The sequence below is a fragment of the Lemur catta genome, chromosome 15 (genome assembly GCF_020740605.2).
Source record: "Lemur catta isolate mLemCat1 chromosome 15, mLemCat1.pri, whole genome shotgun sequence".
In the NCBI taxonomy this organism is placed as follows: domain Eukaryota; kingdom Metazoa; phylum Chordata; class Mammalia; order Primates; family Lemuridae; genus Lemur; species Lemur catta.
In genome coordinates this window covers 47,550,039-47,570,937 of record NC_059142.1, presented here as the reverse complement: position 1 = coordinate 47,570,937, position 20,899 = coordinate 47,550,039, and the positions used below count along the sequence as shown (strand labels likewise).

At 35.7% G+C, this 20,899-nt stretch overlaps 1 protein-coding gene across 1 annotated transcript in view; it reads left to right on the top strand.

Moving 5' to 3' along the window:
• The first annotated feature begins 4,161 nt into the window (after positions 1-4,161).
• The window catches only part of ABCA9 (ATP binding cassette subfamily A member 9), a 59,421-nt gene continuing 42,683 nt past the window's right edge, over positions 4,162-20,899 (top strand). Inside the window, exons 1-10 of the mRNA XM_045569519.1 lie at positions 4,162-4,272; positions 8,750-8,849; positions 10,308-10,415; positions 12,301-12,508; positions 14,931-15,095; positions 15,731-15,834; positions 16,896-17,122; positions 18,774-18,915; positions 19,145-19,330; positions 20,187-20,334. Coding sequence (XP_045425475.1) covers positions 8,844-8,849; positions 10,308-10,415; positions 12,301-12,508; positions 14,931-15,095; positions 15,731-15,834; positions 16,896-17,122; positions 18,774-18,915; positions 19,145-19,330; positions 20,187-20,334 — 1,294 coding nt within the window. The 5' untranslated portion in view covers positions 4,162-4,272; positions 8,750-8,843. The remainder of the gene's footprint in view (positions 4,273-8,749; positions 8,850-10,307; positions 10,416-12,300; positions 12,509-14,930; positions 15,096-15,730; positions 15,835-16,895; positions 17,123-18,773; positions 18,916-19,144; positions 19,331-20,186; positions 20,335-20,899) is intronic.

Sequence of the window (20,899 nt, the reverse complement as noted above, 5' to 3'; positions counted from 1 at the left end):
AGACGTTTACCACCCATGGTGGGAGAAAAATGAGCATAATTAGCTTAAAATATAGTGAGGTGCATACTATGATAGCAATAACCCTGGTGTGCTAACTATGGGAGCCCCTGGGAGGAGAGTGCAACTCACATGGGATGAGGGAAAGGAAGGCTCCTTGGGGGAAGAGAGATCAGAGCTGAAACCTGAAGGACAAGTAGGAGCGAGGCAAATAGATGTAGTCATTGGGGGAAGGCCAGTTGAGAGCAGGGGCTAGTTCCAGGAGAGAATAGAGAGGTAAATGAGAACATGATGCATTCACTTAAAAAATAATCATGTCTAAGTGTGGCTGGAGTTGGAGGATGGGGACAAGGCAAGGGAACGGTGGAGAGAGAAGCAGGGACCAGATAACAAAAATCCTTGCAAAGAAACCAGAACACAGTCAAGGCAGCAATGGGAATGATACAAGAAAATTGTAGGTCAGAAAGACTGTTTACAGGTAGGGTGGAAATGGATTACTTTCCCATTTCAAGATGGCAGCCAAAAGGCGGAGACAAGAACAACAGAGCTCAATATCTTATAAACTTCCAGGAGGAAAGAATAGAGAGGCTAGGAGGGAAGCAATATTTGATAAAAGTATTAGCCAAAAATTTCCCAGAACTTAAAAAAAGACACCAGTTCTTTGATTGCAAGTGACCACAAAGTGCCATACAGGACAAAGAACAAAAGCAAAACCTACATCTAAGCACATTGTTGTGAAATTTCATACACCTGTGGTTAAGAGAAAGTCATAAAATATCATAGTGAGAAAAACAAAATAACTCAAATTTATGAGTACCAAAGTTACGTAAGCATTCTCATTAGCAAAATTAGATATGAGGAAGCAGTAACATACTGTTTTTAAAGTGAATAAGACATTTCAGTCAGAGCCAAAAAAAAAAAAACCCAAAACAAAAATCTAGTCATGGAATGACAGAGCAGCAAAAATATAGGTAGAGAAACTGGACAGATTTATTACAGTCAAAAAACTTACAAATGGCCAAAAATTATATTAAAATATGCTTGACATCACAAGTAGTCTGAGAAATGCATGTTATCACATTGGTACTATATTTTATCAGTCAGATTGGTAAAATTTAAAAATACCTATAATGTCCAGTTTTGGCGAGGTGGTGGAGACTATAATCACTAGTATTTACTGAGTAATTCCTTGTTACTATTACTACGTACTATGCTAAATACTTTACATGTGTTGTCTCCTTTAATCCTCCCTCCCGACAAATCTTAAATTTTTAAATTCTAAAGTGACATTTGATATTATATCCTCTGGATCTCACAGATAAGAAAATAGAAGCTTCCAGGCTAAATCACTTGCCCAGTATGGCACAGTTAGTCAGGAGGAGAGCTAAGGATTTAAGTTCAAATATGCTAAAGGATTTATTTTATAAGGAGCAGGAATGTGGGGAGAAAGATGGATAGAAATATAAGCTGATGTTTTTACATTGCCCAAGTAATGTAGATTCAAACATGTTTGTTAACATTTCAGGTTAGTAATCACTAGTAGATCAAAATACCAATCCAGAACTTTCTGGATGAGAGGTGGGGAAAAGGGGAACCTACAAAAAAGGAACAGAGAGTACATGATCGGTGTGGAAATGGAGACATGGAAAACAACAGGAAAGCTTAATTTAAAGAGACAGTAAAATAAGACAGCTGAAGGAAATAGATTGGTCATCCTAGGGACCTACATCCCACACCTTGCTCATGGAAAGTAAAAGATCTGCAGACGAGGTAAAAAGAAAAATACAATTTTACTCTTTCCAGAGACACCCTGCAGGTAGATAATACCTGAGGTTGGTCAAAATATACCTGAGAAAGGCAAATGCAAATAAAAATGGAGGGCAGGAATGTATCGCAAAAAGGATATTTCAAGGCAAAAAAGCATAAAACAGGACCAAGTAGAATTTGTTTATTATATTTTTAAGAAACAAAGAGAAATTTTTGGAGAGTATTTGACACAACCCACATGCAGGCAGTGCAGCTAGCTCTAAGGAAGGACAAAAAGCAAGAACAGAAAAGCCCTTGGGGAAAAAAAAGACTTTCTCAGTCTCTCTTTATGAGACAGCTGGACCGCTTCATTCTCTCTTTGCAGATCAAGTTTTTCTGCTTTTGCACACAGTGTTGAGAAGAGCAGCACACAGGTCCCAGGGTGACTAGTACTCTACAAATAGCCAGCAACGATTCCAAGAGGAATATTTTAGCCTGATGCAAAACACATCACATGAAATTTCTAAGGCTACTGGTACTGAAGAATATTGCTCCAAAATAAATGAAACAAAAGATGAGGAAAATTGTAAAATATGTATAGCTAAAGTAAGAATGATTGACCGAAAACATACAAAAGTGAAACACCATAGGATTTGTAATTTAAGCACATAGACACTGGAGATGGTCTGGGGTTTAACCCAGGTTCAGCTACTCACAAACTGTGTGAATTTGGACAAGTTATTTTAATTCTCTGGGCCTCCCTTCTCTCATCTGTAAAATGGGGGTGATTATGTGAATTAAATGTGTTAATATTTAAGTATGCCTTGCACATGGTAAATGCTATATGTAGTTGCTAAATAAGTACGTTATGCTATAAAATCTGTGCCATTTCATTTTTGAAATCCCATAGGGATTATTTTTTAATTGGTAAACTGATTCTAAAACTTATTTAGAAGAGTAAATGCATGTGACGTAAGAAAATGTTGAAAAGAAGATTAATGAGAGTGAGTTTGCTCTATTATAATGCCACAGAGATTACAGTGTGGCACATGTGACAGAAGAGGCCAATATATTGAAAGAAAAGAACAGAATTCACAACCAAAAGTGGACTAGGCTAGAACTCAAGCTCTAACCTAGATACAAAGTTTTTCTAGGAAACAAATTACTGGAAAAAAAATTCCTAAATTACATTCTCTGGGCACAAAATGTTGGCCATGTTATTAAATGTGACCATTTTCTATCTTCTACAGAAGACAGTAGACATACAGAAACAATCAGAAGTCCTTTTTTAAAAGGTTGACAGTCTCATGGATTAATGAGTTCAGTCTGAGTTTATAGACTTTGCTTGCTGAACCATTTCTGGATCCCATATGATTAGTAAAAGGGTAAATATTATTGAATAAATATTGAGGACATGGGAAATAGATAAGGAAGATTTCATGTGATTATAATGGTCAATGGGACACAGATTGAGAGTCTGAGTTAGGAATTGCATGCATTTATTGTTTCCCTTTCAGTTGTGCATCCAGGAAGTAATCATAGCGCAAAAAAATTTAATAGGCTTACTAGCTGTAGGTAGAAAGATAGTGGTCCTTTTTCACCTTTCTTCTTCAGCCAAAGACAAACTCCCTGAATTACAATAATTTTGGAACAACTTTGCCTTCTACTTACATGAGATGCTCAAAAAAAGATAGAATGGCAGCTATTACCTGTCAAAAGTGTTTCTCTGTAATACTGGAAAGCAGGACATACTAAAAACCAATGGTTACTTACATAGAAAGTAGTTTGTTTTCTAGAACCTGTTGCAGAAATGACAAGCCTGTAGGAATGCAGGTGTTTTTATGTGACATTGCTCTAAAGAGTCTCCTGTTTTTGATTTCAAGAAAGATGCTGTCATCAGCATGCATGCAATGCAATTGAGATGCAGATGAAATTGCAGTTTACTTTGTTACCCTGAAAAAACTGCATTGCTTCAATGCCGTATTTCTAGATTCAATTTTTAAGAACCTATGGAAGGGTTTGAGGTACTTTCTGACCCAATTTGTATGTTTATATATGTCATTTAAAAAATATATTTTCTTTTCCACTTTGCTCTGCTCTTCTCTGAACTGGCTTTCTACGTATCTTTGTTTAAAAGACTGTGTTGGGGTCAACTCTCCCATTAGGGCCTCATATGAAAAAGCCAGCCGAGAAAGACTAGATTCTCCTTGGTTTGGTGGTTCCTAGTGTTTTGATTTGTCCAGCCAACCATCTGCAACTACAAACTCCCTGCTGAGGAACTGGCAGGACACAAAGAAATGGAAAACAACAAAGGAGTCACTATGTAAGCATAAGAGTTTTTGGCAGCCTAGCTGAATTGAGAGCATAATCCTCTTCAGAAATCAGTTTAAAACAGGACTATTCACAATGAACATGAAATTAAAAGCATGATGTAGTAGTGACTCAAAAGGAATGTGAATTCTTCTCCAGGACATGCAGAGACCTGTGGATGAACTGTGCTTCTAGAGTTTTCCTCCAGCTTTTCTAAGAGTAAGTTAACCTTTAAAATTGTGGTTATTTTGCATATGGAAATATAAGCCTAGAAATGCCAAACATTTGGGTGGAAACCGCTAAGTGCAATAAGTTATTTAAGAGTTGTTTTGATTTTTCAAATAATATGAGTATTTTATTTTGCGTAACTAAATAACCAGTTGGAGAATTAAGAATTTTCATTTTTACATCATGACAAAAGCATCTTTGGACAAATAGTATGTATTATCTAATAGTCTGTTGGGTAAATTGAAAGGAATGTAATTTTATGTTGCTCTTTGCAACTATGAACTATTTTCAGAGTTACTTGACTTATTCTTTTGTGTTCATTTTCAATTTTACTGCCAAAGGAATTATAAACATTGGAGGACGCACAATTTTCTGAGTTTTGAATTGTTTCTAACTGGCTTAAGAATATTCTCATCAAGAAAACTTTGGGAAATATGTTTATTGACCTTGTTTATTATACTAATTATCTAATGATTTGATCTAATTTGTTGTGCAATGCATTTATTCTCTGAATAACAGGAATTCTATCTAACAGGGACATAACTGGCTTTTTAGAATCAATTTATTATTTCTAAATGACACAATTTCCTATTCAGAACAATTTAAGATAACTAGATGTTTTGTGCTATTATGGTGAGCAATATTTTTTCCCCTGATATTTACACCAAGATGTTCAGTGGAAAACAAAATGAGTCTTAATAGAAGCAAATAAGCACATTCGTGACAATTAGATTATGTAATTTTTTATTCATAAATATTTTCCAGCATATACATTAATCCACAGAAAGAAGGAAGAATATTCACTTGGGTACTATATTTAACCTTTCAGATACTGAAGTTTACCAAAGCACTGATTTCTTAGTTGAAAATTGTTGCAGTTTAGTTTGAATCAGGGTTTCCAGGCTGTTACAGCCTGCTCTGATGTCGTTATTACCAGGAGCTTGTCTACATTGCTGCCGAATCCCTTTGTTCATTTATGGACAATTTTTAAACATAAGTTCATGCCTTAATTTGTTCCATGAATGAGGCGCATCATAAAAGGAACCTCCAGCAACTATTTCTGTCCTAAAGCCTCTGTCCTAGACCTGCTTTAGATTTTCTTCCTGTCATGTTCTCAGTCCTCAGAGTCTCAGACTCGGTTCTTTTCCTCCTCGTATTAACTTTCCATTGCTGCTGTAACAAATGGCCACAGACTTAATGGCTTGAAACAAAACAGATTTATCATCTTACAATTATGGAAGCTGGGGTGTGATGTGGGTCTCACTATGCTAACATCCAGGTGTTGGCAGGGCTGTGTTCCTTCCTGGAGGCCGTAGGGAGAATCTGTTTTCTTGACTTTCACAGTTTCTAGAGGCTGCCTGCATTCGTTGGTTCATGGCTTTCTTCTCCATCTCCAAAGCCAGCAACAGCACATTGAGTCCTTCTTATACCACCTCACTGTGATCTCCTCACCTGCTCCCTGTTTCACTTTTTAGGACCCTTGTGGTTACCTTTGGTCTGCCCAGATAATCAAGGGTAATCTTGCTACTTTAAAGTTACTTGTTTAACAACCTTAATTTCATCTGCTACCTTAATTTCTTTTTTTCATGAATGTGACATATTCACAAGCCCCAGAATTAGAATGGGACCATTATTCTGCCCATCACCTTTCTCTTCAACTATTCCTTGCCTTTCAGGAAATAAATAGCAACACAGTATTCCTTGTGATAAACTATGGTTAGGCTCCATCTCTGGCAGCGCCCCCCTGAGGCTGCCTTGAGTAAGTTGTCTTCCCGTTTGAGCTGCCTCTCAAATACCAGAAGGGGTCAGCATATTCATGGCTTATTTCCGCCCCGTGGTTGAACCATGAACCTCATCAGGAGGGACCTCATCAGTAAAACCATTGAAGAGAAAATAGCAACCCTATAGTCTCCATCCCTGTTCAATATGGTACTAGAGGAGGACACCACCGCCATGAAAACCCAGGCCTTATTAGTCAGCTGGCCTTGTGCTCCAAGCACTGCAGCAAAGCTTGAACTACTACCCTTGAATCATCTCCTGGACCAGTTTCCTCTCTTAGAATAGTGGGTTCTGATAACTGAGAGTAGGTTTTATGTTTTCTTTGTCAATTGAAATGTTCTTGGACATTCAACTCTACAGTTCTCAGAGCATTTTTATTATTCTTCCTGATGTGAAGATAATGAGACAGACCTTCTTGCAAGGCAGTTATACAGCTCTGTCTGGGAGATACACTAATATAATACATTTGTCCCTTGCTCCCTGGGAGGGGGGGGGCTGGTTCCAGGACCCCCATAGATACCAAACCCATGTATGCTCAAACTCCTTATATATTATAAAATGGTGTAGTATTTGAATTTAACCTACACATACCCTCCTGTATACTTTAAATCATCACTGGATTACTTATAATACAAATATAATGTAAATGCTATGTAAAGAGTTGTTATATTGCTTAGGGAATAATGTTTTTTATATATGTTTTAGATTAGAATATGAGTATTCTCTGTAAACAATTCTATGAAGATTTGCTAAAGACTTGACCCACATACTGGAAAGTGACAGTCTGGCTGACTGGTGGATCTGTGTGTAAGCCTGAAGCCTAGCACACTCTCTCTCTCCCTGTAACCCTGGGCTCTTATGTCGGTTGCCCCCAAGGCCAAGGCTAAGCCCATAAGAAGACAGGCATTGGTGATTATCTTCCATAGACAACAGCAGAGCAACACTGGTGCTTGCAAATAATTATCCCTACATTGACTTCAATAGTATACTATTAGAATGAAGTGCCTGTTCAAGGACCTCCAAGCACTATTTTATATGACTCATTTACCTGTTGTCAGCTCATCCCTTCTCCACCTTCTACCTATCCACATATGCATGGGCGTTTTACAGCAATCATGGACTGGAAAATTAGTTTAGGTGCTCTTTTCTACCAGCAGTAGAAGTGGAACATCTATTTTACAAGAATCAGGTTTGCCGTAATAACACTATACGTATCTTTTTACCCAACAGACCTTTCCACAATAACTCTATTTTTATGCCCATACTTTCCCAATAAAAATCACTTTCACATCACTGGAGACTGGTTAAAAACTATGAGAGTTCCAAATCTTTCTACCTCTTGGCATGTTCATAGGAAATCTCCAAATTGACCAAATGTCACAGGTCTGGCCTTTATTTCTGTACATCTCCACTACAGATCCAACTATTCCAAAATAATCAATGCCATTATCCTTCTACTCTAGTTCTTTCTGCTCACTATATCATGCACAGCATAGCGTATCTCATTAGGGTTCACCTTATAAAGTAGGCTTTTGTAATTCTCCGAGGGGATGAAGGATGAAGCATTGAAATATACAGGAATAAAAAATTCAGGATTTTATTTCCTTGTTTCTTGTGCTTCTATTATCTGAAAGAGATTGTAGAGCATTGGTATAATTTCTTCCTTAACTGTTTAATAGAATTTCCCAGTGAACCCATTCACTGGTGAACTACCAGTTCATTAAAGCAAAGAAAGTCAGGGATAAGGAGAGGCATCACCTAAGGATAAAGGGATAAATTCTCCAAGAAGACATAACATTCTTTAACAACAGCATGTGAAAATACATGGGATAGAAATTGATACAACTGCAAAGAAAAAAAAACTGCAAGGAATCCACTATTACAGTTTTCCTTAATTTGAGGCAAATTTTAATAATTTGGCTGACATTTTTGTGTGTGGTGGGGAGGTGAGTCTGTGGTTCAGGGTTAAAACATTTTCTAATTTTATTACAAATGGATATTTCTTATTTTTTTGGTCCATTTTGATAGATTTATACAGAGGAAATTGAGCAAATCACACTTTTTTCACTTCCACCCTGAAGCTATCAGCTGATTTTTGTTCCTTTGTAAACAAGTTTCCTTCCTCCTGAATGCTACCCCTCCCAACATGATTCATAGAGACTTTTTCTTTTATCTTCAAATTTCAAAATATCCTTTTTTGGTCATTGTATTTGATACTTGGATAGCCTTTTTGGGAAACAAATATAACTTCCTGCCAGTCTGAAAGATTAATTTCCGTTGTACTTTTTACAATGTATTTTCTTCAATGCATTTTCTACAATGTATTTTTCTTGCAATTGTGTTTTCTTCTTTATAGATATCTCTTTACTAAATACTTTGGATCATTTTTTGTCCATTTCATATATTTTTATTTCTCATTATTTTCAAAAGTGTTTTAATTTTCTTTGAAAATTTGAGAGGACTACAAAATTTTTCTCTATATTATTGGAAGATTTTATGTTATTTACTGACTTCAATGAGAATTTTAAGTCATTATTTGCTTTTCATTTTACCTATTTTCTTTCTTGAATGTTTTATAGTCATTAAATACAAGATTTAAAATCTTTTCTCCTGATTATCATGTTTTCTTTCTAAAAATTCTGTATTTTCTCTTTGTCTTCAGTGTAATCTATCTTTTCTTACATTCCAGCATGTTGGGCTTGCTGATAATGACTGCAGAAACTGAAGCCTGAGAATAAATAGCCTGAGTGGATTCTTCCTAGAGCTCCTCATTGCCTGCCCAGATGCTGGTAGGATCTCTGATCTTGCACTGAATGGAGAATTGTCCTACACATTCCCTGGCTAATTTTCTACAACAGCGTGGCACACTGGTTAAGAGTGAGGTCTCCAGAGTTAAAGCCCTGCTTCTGCCACCATTAGCTGTGTTTGGCGAGTCATTTTGCCTCCCTGTGCCTCATTTTCCTCATCTGTAAAGTGGGGAGAATAATAGGATCTATGCCAAAGGTTTATTGTGAGGGTTTAATTAATTCTTCTAAAACATTTAGAATTGCCTGGACCATAGGAAATCATCATTAAATGTTAGGTAATATTGCTTTTTCTTCATTATCCTATATTCAAACTACCCCCAATCTCTTTGTTCCAGTTATACTGAACAATATGAAATTCTCTAAAATTCCCATGATGTTTTCTATCTACTTGGCTTTGGGTTTTGCTGCTTTTGGACTTATTGTTTGTTTTTTTCTTTTCTTTCTTTCTTTCTTTTTTTTTTTTTTTTTTGATGATTATCTTTGGACTTTTGGGAGATTCAATTATAAAAGGTCAATAAAAGTTTGAGTTAATTATACTTGAGTTCATGGCACACAAAATGTTTGGTTCAAAGAAAGCTCCTATCTTATTTTGGTTATTTATTTTATTTCAAATTCCCGCTTTACTCCCAACCTCCATTCCTATTTCCTACTGCCAAACGTAAAAATTTTATCATATTTGATGGTGATTCTTTACTTCCTTGATATTTTTGAAAAATGTGTATTGCATGTAGTGTGAATTAATATTGTGATATAACTCTGAACTTTTCCTTTTTCCTTCTTTCTTTCTTTTTTCTTTTTTTTGAATTAACACTATGTTTTTAAGATCTCTTCATGTGGATGGGTGGGTATCAATCCATTGCTGCTGAATCCTACATAATAATCTTTGGAGTGTATCCATCAAAATTTATTTTATAACACCATACCATAATAATCTACATTATAAAGAACATCCTTGCACAGGTACCCTCGTGAAGCCAGGTGAAAATTTCCTTGGGATAAATACCCAGGAGCAGAAGTGATTGATGATAGGATATTGCTAGGTAGTAATGAATTAGTACTAAAATTAATACTAATTAGTACTAAAATCAGTACCAAAATCACGGGGTAAGTTTATACCTCCACCATCAGTACGTAAAGCTCCTTTCTCCCCATTAGACAGTTTAACAGTGCCAAGTGTTGGGGAGACAACATTTGACACTATCAACTCCTCTGATTTTTGCAAGTCTAGTGAGAGGAAAATGACATCTCTTAATTGTTTTGATTTTTATTTCTTTCAAGACTGAACATCTCTTCATATGGTTTGTTTTAGCCTTTTGGCTTCCTCCTTCTCTAGACAGTCAACTGGAAACAGCTGTTATAATGTTTCTTTTTGGTTTGGTTGCACAATATTTTCTACTTCAGACCTTCACATTTACTTCCTTTCTGTCCTCTTTTTAAAAGAAACAGGTCAAAATGAACAAGAGACACATGAGTGTGGTTCGGCAGACGTGGGCTCTTCTTTGCAAGAATTGTCTTAAAAAATGGAGGATGAAAAGAGAGACCTTGTTGGTATGGTTTGGGATCTATGTGTTCTCATATTTAGAAGGTGAAAAAGTATTTTCGCAGGGAACGCTAATTCTTCATCTTCACTATTTTATGTTTCAAATATGTATAGTCTAATTAGCAGGCTAGAATTTTTTCAAATTCTGGGCTTTGCTATCTTTTCAGATAAAATTTATTTTTTCAAGTAAAATTAAATATATATCATTATTATATGTCCTGCTGAAGGCATTTTTTAAAGAATTCATATTAAGAAACTTCCTGAAAAACAAAGCCACATCTGTATACTCCAGAGATAAAAATTCTTAACATCTGAGCTCATTTGAATTTCATATGTGCAGAAGTTCAGGGCCAAAGCCAAAGAGGCAGAGTTTAATTTTCAGAGTTAAGTCAGAAAGTAATCCAAAATTTAGAAAACAATCAAAAGACAAATTGTAGCACTTCTACACAGTTGCACTATGGATACAGACAATGTCCATTTGTAAGAAATAATGGGCATATAAACAAACAGGAAAATAAAATGGCATTTGGAACTTTTACTTCTATTAAAATATTACATTTCTTCTGATCATTAGAATGATTCAATGTGCTTTGTGTAGGAAATTCAGTAAATTCAGAAAAATATAAGTAAGTTAAAATCTTTCATAAAATACTCATAGTTCAAAAGTTGGTATATTATCCTCAGATCTTATGAATAGTGTTGTGTGTGTGTGTGTGTTTATTCAACAAATACGTATTGAATGCTCGGATTGGAAGTGAATAAAGTGTACAAAAATTCCTACATGGAACAAGGATTATATAAATATAAATATAAAAGTTGAAATCTCATTCTATATAGATGTTTTACTTCCAAACTTTTGATTCTTTTTTATATAAATAATATATCTGTCTAGTTTTCTATGTAGATAGACAGATATAGGCATAGACCAACACATATAGCTGAAAGAGGATCACATGATTAATATAACATATAACTCCTTTAAAAGGATTTGTGTTTAGAATTATAGCTAAATAATAAAGTGGGGGGCTTCCCACTGGGCTTCAAATGCATTGTGTTGCATTTCCAGTTCCAGATTGTGGTTATAGTGACAAAGACTTTTAAAATTCTTTTTATAAGCAACATATTGGGACTATCCTCTTCCACGTGCAGAAAGCAGAAGATAAAAGTATGACTTTGATCTTGTTGATGGAAGCTAGTTACCTATTCCATGCCACCTACCATTTAATTATCGTTGTCATTGAAGTTTTAACATGACTGTAAACTGTTGGGCCATTCATGAAGCAATCACTGGCATAAAAGTATAGTAAACTTAGATTCCTGATTACAGTTGGAATTGATGTGCATAGTTCTGTCTGGGTAGACAATGTGAATATTTCAAAAGGTGAAGATTAAAATACAAAAGAAAATCAAGACATTTAAAAACTGGGAGAGGGCTGGGCATGTTGGCTCACGCCTGTAAACCTAGCACTCTGGGAGGCTGAGGCGGGTGGATCATTTGAGCTTAGGAGTTCGAGACCAGCCTGAGCAAGAGTGGACCCCGTCTCTACTAAAAATAGAAAGAAATTATATGGACAACTAAAAATATATATAGAAAAAATTAGCCGGGCATGGTGGCACATGCCTGTAGTCCCAGCTAGTTGAGAGGCTGAGGCAGGAGGATTGCTTGAACCCAGGAGTCTGAGAGTGCTGTGAGCTAGGCTGACGCCACAGCACTCACTCTAGCCTGGGCAACAGAGTGAGACTCTGTCTCAAAAAAAAAAAAAACAAAACAAAAAACTGGGAGAGAGAATAAATGAAATGCAAGCTGCATAATTGTTTTAAGTTGTTTGTATATGATTAATCTGTGGTAGAACACCTATCGATTTGCTTCATTTTTGTCTCATTGCTGTGCAGGAATGGCTTTTCTCACTTCTTCTAGTACTATTTGCATACTTAATGTCCTTCAATTTACATCAAGTTAATGACTCTTCTCAAATGCCTGCAATGTATTTGGGACGTGTAGATCATTTTAATGATTCTAATTATATTATTGCATTTGCACCTGTATCCAACACTACCCAAGAGATAATGGACATAGTAGCTTCAGCCCCATTCATGAAAGGTATGTTCTCTGGCTGTTCACAGTAATTTCTTATTTGCAAAAGACACAAATTCATTTTGAGATTTCCTTGATAAATTGTGTTAGATGTTCAAGTTTCTGGAGTTTGTTAACAACATTAATGTATACTCCTTTGCAGTCTCAAGGAGGTTTTCTTACTCTGTTCCCTAGTGTCCTATTTAGGAAATTCTGTTAAAAGGGTTATCTTCATTTTAGTACATAGCAAAATGAGATAGTTCAGAGTTATTTAAATGTACGGTTGTGAAAAGATTCTGGAAATTTTGGACAGTGTGTTTTTTAAATCTCTTCAAATACATAAAAATTGAGAGAGAAACTAGACAACAATATCAAAAACCCATGAGGCCGGGCACCATGGGTCCCACCTATAATCCTAGCACTTTAAGAGGCCGAGGCGGGTGAATCATTTGAGCTCAGGAGAGACCAGCTTGAGCAAGAGCGAGACCCCGTCTCTACTAAAAATAGAAAGAAATTAGCTGAACAACTAAAAATATATATAGAAAAAATTAGCCAGGCATGGTGGCACATGCCTGTAGTCCCAGCTACTCAGGAGGCTGAGGCAGAAGGATTGTTTGAGTCCAGGAGTTTGAGGTTGCTGTGAGCTAGGCTGATGCCACGGCACTCTAGCCCGGGCAACAGAGTGAGACTCTGTCTCAAAAAAAAACCAAAAAAAAAAAACCATGAGCAATATTTACAACCAAACCAGGTGACAAAGTGTTTCCTTGTACTCCAAAATATAAGTGGGTGGGCAAGAAGCACCAAAAGCCACAAGATCAGTGTGGTACCTCTCTCTGGGGATGGGAAGAGTAGTACAAAGGGAAGCAATGGGGTATCTGGTGGTCCTGAGGGCAGCACCTTAGCAGTTAATAAGTAACCACTGGAAAGCAGAGACAGCTGATTTGAGAACAGCAAAATAAACCATTTTCAGTAGTTATATTGTTGTTCCAGACAGCTAGGGAGCCACCAAGAACTGGTAAGTTATATCCAAAGCCCTCAACAGCCAACTTGGCACAAATTGGGCTTCAACGGGGGCAATGATTTGAAACTCATCAAATAGATATTGATGTCCATGCTTTTATAATGTTATGAAAAGGAAAATGTAACTAACTGTTTACTTTTAGAGGATGATACAGATTGAGCATCCCTAATCCAAAAATCTGAAATCCAAAGTGCTCCAAAATCTGAAACTTTTTGAGTGTCAACATGATGCACAAGTGAAATATTCCACACCTGACCTCATATGATGGGTCACAGTGAAAACACGGTCAAAATTTTGTTTCATGCACAAAATTATTTAAAGTATTGTATAAAATTACCTTCAGCCTATGTGTATAAAGCATATGTGAAACATAACTGAATTTTGTGTTTAGACTTGGGTCCTGCCCCCAGGATATTTCATTATGTATATGCAAATATTTTGAAATGCAAAACAATCCAAAATCTGAAACACTTCTGATCTCAAACATTTTGGATAATAGATACTCAACCTGTAGTAATGCGTTCTTATGAAAATTTGTAAATAAAGGGGAAACACCAGCATGTATCCTATGTGAACCGTAATATTGCATGACCAAATAGATAATGGAAAAGTACTATTTATAAATGCTTTCTACTAATAATTTTTTTTAAATGATAGAACATCACCATTTTAAAACTCTCATTGAATTAATGGACCTAGGCACCGTGTATCAACAGCTGCTAATATCTCAAAAAAAGAAGCAATTAGAAATTATAAGGCTCTAATTAAGCAACACAGCACCACCACCTATAGTCTGGTGAAAACAGTTTCCAGCTGTTGAATTGCAGGAAATACAGAGGACAAAGGAACACACTGAATTGCACCAGTAGTATGCACTCAATAAAATCCAGACTGTGAGAAATTATATGGGTTAAATGGCCTGGGTTTGATCAATAACATTCAGCCATTTACATTACATATTTTAGACTAAACAAAGCCTCCGAAGAAAACACTATCCAAAAGTAACAATTTTATGCTGTTTTTGGAAATTTGGCCACATTGACACTACTGTCAAATGGAAATATATACTAGTATTATAGTATATATTTCAACATTAAATGGGTCTCTCTATACATGAATTTAAATGGATGCAATGGTATTGGTATTATTAAAAATTCATTGTGCTTTAAATTATTAATCAAAAAGTTCATTTGGGAGAGCAGAATATATTTGCAATAAAAGTGTTTGCCATATAACACCTGTAATTTTATCTAGAATGTTAGAAATTTGTGCTTCCCCCAGCTCATCCCAACCCGCAAGCCCAGAACTGCCTATAGGGAAGACATAGATGTAGTATAAAATACCTTCAACATAATTGACTATGGCATGCTGTCTTTGAGCCACACTGAAATCTTTTTAATTAACTACTCTCTTTTTTTCATGTGGCAGGAAGAACAATCACAGGATGGCCTGATGAAAAAGGCATGGATGAATTGGATTTAAACTCTTCTGTAGATGTAGTGAAAGTCATCTTTACTGATACCTTCTCATATCATTTGAAGTTTTATTGGGGATATAGAATCCCTAGGATGAAAGAACACAGAGACCATTCAGGTAACTTTCCTAGTAGAAAACACACACACACACACACACACACACACACACGCACGCACGCACACACACACACACACATATATTTTGCTATTATTAATATATCAGTAGCCACAAGGGGTCATATGTGAGAGCAGAAGTAAATTAACTGCATAAATGTACAAAACATATACTTTTAATTTCTGAACATAAAAGAGATTCATACTTATTAAATACAACTTACATTCTTAACTACATCATTTTATTAAGAAATTATATTTACTATTATTTCTATGTTTCTCCAAAATAAAACCTCAACAAAATGCTCTTGCTCGATGATTTCCAAACATTTTTAAAAAGTTTAGTGCTTTCTTGGCACAAACAACAGGAAGAGCAAAGCTCAAAAAAAAATTTTTTTTTGATAATGAGAAGAATCATAATATTGAATGAAAAATCACTGACAGCTGGTCCTAAAAACACTAATAAAGCAATTCTGTTGGATTCTCCTGGGGTGTGCTCTACTAACTTCAAATGAGAAGACTTACCATCCACTATATTATCATGGACTTTGAGTGCATTTTGAAACATTTGAAATTTTGATTTTTCCTATAACCAAGATTGTCCTATCCCATAATAATGGTTGTGTTCTTTTTCTAAAGCTCATTGTCAAGTAATGGATGAAAAAATCACATGTGAAGCTTCGATGTTCTGGGAGAAAGGCTTTGTAGCTTTTCAAGCTGCCATTAATGCTGCTATCATAGAAGTGAGTATTAAAGGAACCTAACTGCATTACAAATTAAATTTTGGTGAATGGTGATTGTGTTAGTCTGTTGCATTGCTATAAAGGAATACCTGAGGCTGGATGATTTATAAACAAAAGAGATTTATTTGGCTCATGGTTCTGCAGGCTGTCAAGAAGCATGGCACTGGTATCTGCACCAGGTGAGGGCCTCACGAAGCCTCCACTCAAGGTGCAAAGGGAAGGGAAATAGCATCACATGGCCAGAGGAAGGAGGCAAGAGAGGGAGAAGGGAGGGGTACCATGCTTTTTTAAACAGCTAGCTCTTGCATGAACTAATAGAATGAGAACTCATTCATTATCAAGAGGATGGCACCAACCCCTTCATGTTATCAGGGATATAATGGATTGCCCTGTTCTATCATTTATTCACTTCATTAATAGGACACAATATTTTGAACAACTTCTATATTCAAACCATCATCCTAAGTAGTGGGGCTCAAAAAATAAGTAAAACACAGTCACTTTTCTACAGGGATACTGGTAATGGGGGAGATAGAAATATGGATATATAGTCATAATAGGATTTTAGGTTGTATCACAGAATTTTTATTTTTAATTTTTTTTAGAATCAGGCACTCACTATATCACCCATCTGGATTGCAGTGGCATGATCATAGCTCACTGCAGCCTCAAACTCCTGGGCTAAAACAATCCTCCTGGCTCAGCTTCCAGAGTAGCTGGGGGGCACATGCCACTATGGTTGGCTCTATCATGGAATTTTAAATGGTGTATTAGGCAAACAATGAAGTAGGAGGATACTCTGATGTGTGATATCAGGGAAGATTTACTATTAATAATTGAAGTGGCATTCCATCTAGTCTTAAAACATAAGTAGCATTTTGTCCAGTAAAGATGGTAAAGTAGTCAAGACAAAATCTGGAGCATTTCAGGAATTACAAGGTGCCAGAATATATATAATGCACATGAAATGATTAAATGTACACTATTCCTTATTATTTAGCAAAAAAGCCTGAGATAATTAGATTGATGACAACAATTTGTTCATTGATATCTTTCTTTAGATCACAACAAATCATTCAGTGATGGAAGAGCTGATGTCAGTTACTGGTATAAATATGAAGATATTACCTTTTATTGCCCAAGGAGGAGTTGCAACTGATTTTTTCATTTTCTTTTGCATTATTTCTTTTTCTGCATTTATATACTATGCATCAGTTAATGTTACACAAGAAAGACAATACATGAAGTCATTGATGACAATGATGGGACTTCGAGAGTCAGCATTCTGGTAAATCTCATGACTACAGTCCAGCATTTAAATGAAAATTAAAGAGAAGTTTATAGAGTGCATATAGAAGAACAATTTCAGATGAACAAAAGTGTATTATGAAAAGTAAATCATCACAACTAATGACGTTAAAAAGAAGACATCCCAAAATATGATAGCATATTCTACTTTAAGTAAAAAAGAAAGCAGCTGTTTACTATGGACACATTATAAACCAGTTGCCATATTTAACCCATAAAATATATAATTTAATTTAATTCCCTTATTTTCCAGTAGAGAAAACTAAAGTTTAAAAAGATTAAGTAGCTACCTCCCGGGATTACATAGTTACAATGGGGCAGAGAAAACGTGAATATGTGAATCCAGGTCTATGTGACTGGAAAGCTTATTCTCTTTCCCCTTTACTTATTCTCTTTCCCCTATACAGAACTTTCTTCCAGGCTGGGTGCGGTGGCTCACGCCTGTAATCCTAGCACTCTGGGAGGCCGAGGCGGGTGAACCGTTTGAGCTCAGGAGTTCGAGACCAGCTTGAGCAAGAGCAAGACCCCATCTCTACTAAAAATAGAAAGAAATTAGCTAGACAACTAAAAATACATACAGAAAAAATTAGCTGAGCATGGTGGCGCATGCCTGTAGTCCCAGCTACTCAGGAGGCTGAAGCAGTAGGATTGCTTGAGCCCAGGAGTTTGAGGTTGCTATGAGCTAGGCTGATGCCACGGCACTCTAGCCTGGACAACAGAGTGAGACTCTGTCTCAAAAAAAAAAAAAAATTAAAAAAACAAACAAACTCACAAAAAAGAACTTTCTTCTGGTTTCTTTGGCACTGATAATAAGAAAGAACATATCTTCATATCTGTCTATCCATCTATATATATCTGTATTCTATGTCCTATATCTATGTGTTAATATAAATCTGTATCTATATCTAATCATCTGTATCAGCATTTGGTAAACTATGGACTATTTTTATGCAATCTACAAATTAGGAATGCTTTTTACATTTTTAAATGTTTGGGGAAAAAAATCAAAAGAACGATGATATTTTGTGGCACATGAAAATTTATATAAAATTGAAATTTCATTGTCTAAAAACACATTTTTGTTGGAACATAGCCACACGTCATTTACATGTTACTTCTGACTGCTTTTGTGCTACAAAGGCAACATCGAGTGGTTCCAACAGAAACCATATGGCCTGTAAAGCCTAAAATATTTACAATCGGGCTACTTAGAAAAAAGGTTTGCTCACCCTGGCTTCATAATCAATTTTTTTGTCCATGTTGTTCGTACAATTACTTTACTGAAAGAAAATATCTAGAACTGACAAATCATCATAGATGTTTTCCCAGAAAAGTTCTCCCTGGAAACCTCTCCCAATTACACCCATTGTACTACCTAGCTTTTTTAAATTTGCAATTAGCTATCCATTTTACCTGTTTACTTGTTTACTACCTACCCTCCCCTGTGAAATATGAGCTTCAGGGCATGGAGGTTTTCAGATTTGTTAGCTGTTGTATCTTCTTTACCCTGATCAATGGTGAGCATCACACACATAATAAATGTTTGTTCAGTAAGGATTTATTCAGTAAGAATAAATGAATGAAGTGATGAAGTAACAGCACTCTGAAGTGATGCTTTGTTTCTCTGCTAGGCTTTCCTGGGGTTTGATGTATGCTGGCTTCATCCTTATTATGACCACTTTAATGGCTCTTATTGTAAAATCTGCACAAGTTGTCGTCCTAACTGGTTTTGTGGTGGTCTTTACCCTCATTCTCCTCTATGGCCTATCTTTGGTGAGTTGATCAATTTAATCTCTCTCTCTCTCTCTTTCTCATTCTCATTGCCCCCCTCTCTCTCCTGCCAATCATTTGTTATCTGTTCTGTTTGCAGTATTTGTATGAGACAGTATGTGGGGGGGAGGAGTTGATGAAATATACTATTATAACATAAAATTCCTTTTTTATGTGCTACTGATGGTTCTCAGTGAATTATATACCAGCTGAAGTTTTGCTCTTCTCTCAGATAACTTTATCTTTCCTGATGAGCGTGTTGATAAAGAAACCTTTCCTTACCGGCTTGGTTGTCTTTCTCCTTACTGTCTTTTGGGGGATCCTGGGATTCACAGTGTTGTACGGACATCTTCCTGCATTTTTGGAATGGACCTTGTGTCTTCTTAGCCCCTTTGCCTTCACTGTTGGAATGGCCCAGGTAAGGGTTAAGGTAACTATGTCACATATTACAAAACATCCTAAACATGCAACATGTTCTAAGCATTAAAATTATATCCTACTTTTGCAAAAATGAACACTTAGGTGATAAGAGAAATTTTTATTTTTCTCTCTCAGCGTAGTTTTTTCTTAAGCTCCTAAATATAGGATGATTCTTCATTATTTATGCGTTTCAGCTTCTACTTCTAACTGGTGGTCTCAGTAAACATTTGCCAGATTTAATGCTCAGGAAACATGACCCTTAATATTATCACAAACATTTGAAAACCAGAAATTTGGAATAAATAAATTTTTACTTTTTAATTGTCCATTTCTAAATGAAACTGAACTTCTTCTCATAAAAATTAATTTTGATATCATAACTATAAAGTGCTAAATGAAAGGTTATGCTACCTATAAATTCATTGTATTCTCCTATAGATCAGTGAGAAATTATTCTGTCTTCTGCCCAAATACTGAAGTATTTTTATCCCTCCAAGTTTTTATTCTGAAATGGAGTCCCCTGTTCAGAATGCCCTCCTTTTCCCCATCCTAAACCTGACAAAGTCCTACATTAGGTCCAGCTCAAACCTTCATTGAGTTTGTACTTCCTCTTAGAAGACTTACCTGGCGCTGCCTGTGGGTTTCTTAGTTCTCAGTACCAACTTCTGTTAACTTCCCAAGATGCTTTGTAGTTAGATAATTCCATTGCTACTGAAATTATCTTCCAGTAGATCTGAGCTCTGCAAAGATGGGAATTTTGTCTTATTTATCTTTGCAAAGCCAGTGTAGATATAAGACAATAATAATTCTTAATGCCATATTAATCCTTTTTAATTAAACTTATTTTTTTTCAGCTTATACATTTGGACTATGATGTGAATTCCAATGCCCATATGAATTCTTTGAACAACCCGTACCTAATAATAGCTACTCTTTTCATGCTGATTTTTGATGCTCTTCTCTATTTGGTATTGACATTGTATTTTGACAAAATTTTGCCCAGTAAGTATTAATATGTTTATAATTCAACACAATTATTAATTACATTTCTTTAAAATAACTCTATGATGTATTTAATATAAATTAGCAAGTATTTTTTTTCAAAATTTCTAATAGAAGCCTAATGATATTCTACACTTTGTTTATAGAATCACTTTCTACAACTGTGCTCTACTATAACACGTTAGTGTGTTTCTTTTTAAAAAGAAACACTTGCAAGAGATTATGGATAATTATACTGTTAGTGTTTTTATCAGAACTAGATAAAGAATGCTAGTGCTTGATATTTGATCTTAGAAATCTTTAAGTGCTTCCCCATTTAACTCACTTGTTAGACAATAGCACAATATTTATTCATTGTATACTGAATGCATAGCCTCTTTTATGGAGAAACAAGGTCTTTATTTGTGCATCTCTGGAGTTTGCCTGTCATTTCCTAGTATATACTAGATAAATGTTAGGGAAGAGGCAGAAAGAGAAATGGGGAGATGAAAGGAAGGAAAGGACCATTTGAATAACTTTGTCTATCATGTTTCTGAGAGGACTGATACAGAGTAATAGCTCTCTG